This window comes from Babylonia areolata, chromosome 23, assembly GCF_041734735.1.
Source record: "Babylonia areolata isolate BAREFJ2019XMU chromosome 23, ASM4173473v1, whole genome shotgun sequence".
NCBI classification, from domain to species: Eukaryota; Metazoa; Mollusca; class Gastropoda; order Neogastropoda; family Buccinidae; genus Babylonia; species Babylonia areolata.
Window position 1 is genome coordinate 41,287,860 of NC_134898.1, and position 7,500 is coordinate 41,295,359.

The following is a 7,500-nucleotide window of genomic DNA, read 5'->3' on the forward strand; positions in this document are numbered from 1 at the left end:
TACTGGAACTCATATTGTTGTTGTTGTCATTTTCATCATCATTATTATTGTTACTACAACTACTACTACTACTACTACTACTACTGGAACTCATATTGTTGTTGTTGTCATTTTCATCATCATTATTATTGTTACTACAACTACTACTACTACTGGAACTCATATTGTTGTTGTTGTCATTTTCATCATCATTATTATTGTTACTACAACTACTACTACTACTACTACTACTACTACTACTGGAACTCATATTGTTGTTGTTGTCATTTTCATCATCATTATTATTGTTACTACAACTACTACTACTACTACTACTACTGGAACTCATATTGTTGTTGTTGTCATTTTCATCATCATTATTATTGTTACTACTACTACTACTACTACTACTGGAACTCATTTTTATCATCATCATTATTATTGTTACAACAACAACAACAACAACAACAACTACTACTACTGCTGCTTCTAGTAACATCATCATCATCATCATCATCATTGTTACCACTACTACTTGTATCACTAGTAGTAGTAGAACTACTATTACAACTACTACTCATCACCATCATTACTGCTACCACCACCACCACTACTACTACAACTACTACTCATCACTACTACTACTACCACCATAACTATTACTTATATCCTCGTTGTCATGATGTACGCAGGACAGTCTGAAGAACCTGGATGGTATCAACAGTCCCTCAGGCCTGGGCAAAACCACGGCTGTTGTCTTCTCTCTCCGCAACAACATCGGCAACCTCGCCAGCGCCCTCAGAATCTTCCAGGTTGGCCATCATCATCATCATCATCATCATCCTCGTCGTCGTCGTCGTCGCAATAGCCGAAGCCGAAGCGGTGGACTTTCAATCTGAGGGTCCCGGGTTCGAATCTCGGTGACGGCGTCTGGTGGGTAAAGGGTGGAGATTTTTCCGATCTCCCAGGTCAATGTATGTGCAGACCTGTTTGTGTCTGAACCACCTTTAGTGTGTATACGCAAGCAGAAGGTCAAATACGCACGTTTAAGATCCTGTAATCCATGTCAGCGTTCCGTGGGTAATGGAAACATACCCAGCATGCGCACCCCCGAAAACAGAGTATGGCTGCCTACATGGCGGGGTAAGAACGGTCATACAGGTAAAAACCCACTTGTGTACATACGAGTGAACGTGGGAGTTGCAGCCCACGAACGAAGAAGAAAAAGTCGTCGTCGTCGACATTATTGTCTTCATCGTTCCGGCATTGTCATTGCCGTCATCTTGATAATGAAAAATCATTGCGGTCGTTGTGGGTCGTTGGCATTGTCATTTCCGGTGTTTGTGTTATGAGTCATCAGCATTCTTCTTCAACACACACACACAGAGACACAGTAACAGAGACACAGACATACGCACACAGACACACGTGCGCGCGCGCGCACACACACACACACACAGACACAAACACGCGCGCGCACCCAGACACAGACACAAACACAAACTTACACAGACACAGACACACACACACACAGAAGACAGACAGACAGACAGACACACACACACACACACACACACACACACACACACACACACACACGCACACACATTAATCCCCCCATCCCCAACCCCATCCCCCGCGCACACGCACGCGCGCGCTTTAAGTTCAAGACCGACAGACAGACAGACGTGGCTACACTGTTACCTCCCCCTATTTCCGACAGTCAGCCCACAGATTTGTCATCCATGATGTCCTGTCTGTGTCTCGAACCCTCCATATTCCTTCAGGAATCCCGGCAATTTAGATGAGATCTGGGCGACATTTTCTGCTTTTTAACATCGCCGCTATGTCGTTTGGGGGTGGGGTGGGGTGGGGTGGGATAAAAGTGGTGAAATCAACAGATAAAAGGAAAGATGTTATCAAGGATGAATGCAAGAATGATCGAATGAAAACAACAACAACAACAACAACAAACAAACAAACGAACCCCCCCCCAAAAAACAACAACAACAAAAAACAAAAAAAACCCCCAAAAACAACAACAAAAACAACAAAACAAACAACAAGATACACACCCCAAAAACACACACACACGCACAAACAACTACAACAACAACAACAACCCCCCCCCCCCCACCCCACCCCCAGAAGATTGGAACCGTTGAATGAAGGGGTGAAAGAAGGGCAGAAGGAAAGAGGGAAGGGAGGGAGGAAGAAAGGAAGGAAGGAAATTGGGAAAGAAGGAAGAAAGGAAAAAAGAAATTAGCAAAGTAAGGATGGAATGAAGGAAGAGAGGAATGGGGGAGGGAAGGAAGGAAGAAAGGAAGGAAGTAAGAAAGAAGGAAGGAAGGAAAAGCAACAGAAGGCGAAAATAAACAAACGAAATACGATCTAGACACCGAAACAAATTTGCACCGGAACAAATTTTACACTCAGTACTGGCTCGTTTGATGGTTGATGATGGAGCTGCTACCGCAGTTGTTATTCTCGTTGTCGTCGTCGTTTATTTGTTGACCTGTTTATGCTGAGCATAGAGCAGGTTTCTGGATAGTGTGCTATATAAGTATCCATTATTATTATTATTATTATTACTATTATGCTGCATTTTAATCAGCGTCGGTTTATTTCCTCAACTGAATCTCAGGAGCCATGATATTTTTGAAGATGATCATTCTTATCCGTGAAGGATATTGGAAGATTACAAGTACACCAACAATCAACCGTTTCTTCGATTGTTGTTTATTTGTTCGATTTATGAAGGTTGGGCGTGGGGATTAAGAGGGGCGCTGGGAGTGTGGGGGAGTTCCAATGCCAGCGTCAAATTGTTTGCCAGTTCACAAAACTATGCTCGGAGTTTTCCACACAAAAAACAAAGCGCGATTTGACCAGAATGTTTTCTTGTTGAAAACCAGTCATGGGCAAACTTACATGTTTGTCCAAGATAGTGCAGGTCTGATTCAAAATTAATCAAGAGGACGCCAAAAATGGTACTCCAGAACTCCAATATTTCTCTACATAACCACCCACCAGTTATTTGCACACTCATTAGTGTGCACGAGACGATACACAATAATAATATTTAATAATTCCTAACTTTTCTATGGCGTGATATCCAGTACTAATGCTACTCAAAGCGCCTTACTTCATCGAGCCAGATGTAAACATAACAAAACATTACAACAGCTCAATCCAGTGCGTTCACAGAATGAATAAAAAAAAAAAAGCATGATCCACCAAACAATAAAAATATCAAGTGAATAATGCTTAGATTAAAAAAACACATTCCTTAAAACACACATCTTTTGGACACACACATACATGCGCACGCACACTCACACTCGCGCACACACACACACACACACACACACACACACACACACACACACACACACACACACACACACACACACACACACACACACACACACACACATGCACGCGCGCGCCCAGACACATTAAATATATCAACTGCACTAAAACAGGATTACGTGAGTATAAATATCTCTAGCATAAAACTCCATCACAAGCAATGAATCATCCATTCGCACATATGTGTCAGATATTTTAAATTCTTCAGACATTGATTTGCATGATATGGCACCTCGTGTTCTGGTGCCACCTGTCCCTCCCTGGGAGTTAACAAAAGCAAACGTCAACATATGTGCTTCTGACACAACAAAAGGAGAATCTCCACATATAATAGCAGCATGAATCTGTCAGAATTGAATTAGAAGAAAATGTTGATTATCATTTAAAAGTTTACACTGATGGCTCGGTCCTGGATGATAGCAGTGCAGGATCTGCTTTTGTCATTCCTGACCTAAAAACAGAAAAATCATATTATTACAGCTGAATTGGTGGCCATCCTTATGGCTTTAAATCATCTTGTTGATCTACCAATCATAGTAAGTAATATCCTATTTTGAGTTGATTCTCAATCTGTTTTAAAAAGTTTGCTCCTTTTTGAAAATAATCAAAGAGAAGATTTATTGTTTGAAATTAAGTATTTATTGCACTCCCTATTTGTGAAGGGTACAAATGTTGATTTTTGTTGGATACCATCTCACACTGGATTCCGTTATAACGACCAAGCAGACAGGGCAGCAAAAAGGGGAGCAAAAAAAAAAAAAAAAAAAAAAAAAAAAAAAAAAAGATATAGATAGTATAAAAGTATGTTGCCCATTGTCATAGAAGGAAATAAGCAATATACTAGAAAGAGACTTTTATAGGTGCTTGAATTCAAGTCTAAAATTGGTCCGATTTGCAGACAAAATTCTGAGTTTAGCTCTCAGACTATTATCAAATTCATTACGGACTAAGTATTGTTCTAATGTCAAGTGCATATGCTTTAGTGACCTGACAATTGAGCATATAATTTTTGACTGTAGCTTGACAAAGCCTTAAGTACACGAAAGTGTGTCTTGACGGAGAACGTTGATGGTTTTGACTTTTTGCATTCGTTATCAGTTGTTTTGCTTGTCAGTTTAACGACTTCTCATTTACGAAGTCCTTTAAGTAATTTCCTGTAATTGTATTTAGAATTTTTTTTTTCAAACTTCACCCACATTACACCTTCATTTGCCCAGTTTCCCCCAACCCCCCATTCATCACATCTCCCACCCCTTCTAACCGATAATACTCAAATGTATTCATAAATACTTTAACAAAATGTCTTCAATCACCGATATGTGTGACGGGACATTAAACAAAATTCCTCCTCATCCATTTAAAAGCCCAAGGATGGTATCATCGGAAATCCACACTTTACATGGCCATTGCCATGCTCAAAAATGTTATTTGAACGCAAATGGGTATTATGTCTTCTCAGTAAACGAACGAAATTTCATTTTAAGATCTTGCACATTCGTACACTGAGTCTGTCAGTCTTGAAAAAAAAGGCATAAAAAGGCACGCTTAGACTTACACGAATCTCTGTTTGTATCTGTCTCTGTCTGTCTCTCCTTATTTTTCTCTCGGTCTGTCTGTCTCTCCCTGTCTCAATCTCTTTGTGTGTGTGCGTGCGCGCGCGTACATGTGCATGTATGTGTACGTGAGTATATGCTTATGTTCATGTGTGCGTGTGCGTGTTTGTGTGTGCTTGTGCGCGTGCGTATACATACATACGTGAGTGCGTGAGTGTGTTTGGACATGTTTGAGATTCTGCCCATGTATTTTACAGTTCCTTTACAAAGTGACGACCTGACGTCTGTGGTGTCTCTCCGTTTCTGCTTTAGTTTCTCAAGGAGACGTCACGGCGTTCGGACGAATCCATATACGCTACACCACATCTGCCAGGCAGATGCCTGACAGCAGCATAACCCAACGCGCTTGGTCAGGACTTGGGTGCATGCACATATATTTGTGTACCAATCTGAATGGATTTCTTCTATAGAATTTTGCCAGTGGACAACACTATCGTTGCCATAGGTTCCTTTTCAGTTCGCCAAGTGCCTGCTGCACACGGGACTTCGGTTTATAGTCTCATCTGAATGACTAGACGCTCAGTTTGAAAGGGCGAGAGCGGGATTCGAACCAGACCTTCACAGACACTGTATTGGCAGATAAGCGTTCTGATCCATTCTGCCACCTTGGTCTCTCCCACCCACAGGAGAACAACATCAACGTGGTGCACATCGAGTCCCGGAAGTCCCAGAAGCGGGACTCAGAGTACGACATCTACGTGGACGTGGAGACCGACTCCATCCGGCTGGGCGAGCTGGTGAACCGCCTGAAGAACGAGGTGGCCACCCTCACCTTCAACGAGCTGAGCATGCCGCTGTCCCCTCCGCCCCTGGCCAAGGAGGCTTGTAAGTCCTCGTTCTGGAAACAGGTCTTTGTTGTTGTTGTTGCTGTTGCTGTTGCTGCCGTTGTCGTTGTTGTTGTTGTTGGTGGTGGTGGTGATAGAGGTGGTAGTATTGGCGGTGGTATTGGGGTTATTGTTGTTGTTGGTGGTGTGGTAGTCGTGGTGGCGGTGGTGTTGGGGCTGTTGTTGTTGGTGGTGGTGGTGGTGATAGAGGTGGTGGTAGTGGCGGTGGTGTTGGGGTTGTTGTTGGTGGTGGTGGTGATAGTGGTGGTGGTAGTGGCGGTGGTGCTGGGTTTGTTGTTGTTGTTGGTGGTGGTGGTGGTAGTGGTGTTGGTAGTGGCAGTGGTGTTGGGGTTGTTGTTGTTGGTGGTGGTGGTGGTGGTAGTGGTGGTGGCGGTGGCGTTGTTGTTGTTGTTGGTGGTGGTGGTGTTGGGGTTGGCGTTGTTGTTGTAACTGTCGCTTGCTGACATCCTCACCTTCAAGGGACCGAGCATATCTTATATATCTCTCTCTCTTCTCCTCCCTTGGCCAAGAGACTTGTGCGTTTTCGTTCTGGAAACAGTTTGTTGTTTTGTTGTTTGGTGGTGATGGTGTTGACGTTGTTGTTGTAACTGTTGATGCTGACACCCTCACCTTCAAGAAACCAATCACGTCTCCCCCTCCCCTCCTCTCTTGGCCACAGAGCTTTTTGAGTCCTTGTTCTGGAAACAGCTTTTGTTGTTGTTGTTGTTTTGTCGTTTGTGGTGGTGGTATTGCTGTTATTGTTGCTGCTGTTGTTGTTGTTGTTGTTGACATCTCACGTTCAATGAATGAACGCCTAAGGAAGCTTGTGAGTTCTTGTTCTGGACACAGTTTGTTTTTGGTGTTGGTGTTGGTGGTGTTGCTGTTGTTGTTGTTGTTGTTGTTGTCTGCTCCTGCTGCTGCTGTTGCTCTTATTGGTGTGGGTGTTGTTGTTGTTGTTCCTGACACCTTCACCTTCCACGAACCGAGCATGTTTCTCTTTAACTCCTCTTCCCTTGGCCAAGGAGGCTTGTGAGTCTTTGTCTTGGAAACAGTTTTGTTGGTGTTGTTGGTGGTGATGTTGTTGTTACTGCTGCTGTTGTTGCTGTTATTGCATTTTTATTTCTTTTTATCACAACAGATTTCTCTGTGTGAAATTCGGGCTGCTCTCCCTCAGGGAGAGCGCGTTGCTACACTACAGCGCCACCCATTTTTTGTATTTTTTTTCCGGCGTACAATTTTATTTGTTTTTCCTATCAAAGTGGACTTTTCTACAGAATTTTGCCAGGAACAACCCTCTCGTTGCCGAGGGTTCTTTTACGTGCGCTAAGTGCATGCTGCACACGGGACCTCGGTTTATCGTCTCCTAGCGTCCACACCACCACTCAAGGTCTAGTGGAGGGTGAGAAAATATCGGCGGCTGAGCCGTGATTCGAGAGCCAGTGCGCTCAGATTCTCTCGCTTCCTAGGCGGACGCGTTACCTCTAGGCCATCACTCCACATGTTGCTGTTGTTGTTGCTCTTATTCTTGCGGGTGTTGTTGTTAACACCCCGCCTTCAATGAAATGAATGTTCCACCTCTCTCCCACCCCCCTCCCTCCCTTGGCCAGGAAGAATTGTGAGTCCTTGTTCTGGAAACAGTTCTTTATTGTTGATAATTATTGTTGTTGTTGGTGGTGTTGGTGTTGCTGTTGGTGTTGTTGGTAGTGGTGGTGGCG

General features: G+C 43.5%; 1 protein-coding gene across 1 annotated transcript in view; it reads left to right on the forward strand.

Moving 5' to 3' along the window:
* LOC143298048 (tryptophan 5-hydroxylase 1-like) overlaps positions 1-7,500 on the forward strand; it is a 39,303-nt gene that overhangs the window by 8,054 nt on the left and 23,749 nt on the right. The window contains exons 3-4 of the mRNA XM_076610711.1: positions 672-791; positions 5,588-5,786. Of these exons, the coding sequence (XP_076466826.1) occupies positions 672-791; positions 5,588-5,786 (319 nt within the window). The remainder of the gene's footprint in view (positions 1-671; positions 792-5,587; positions 5,787-7,500) is intronic.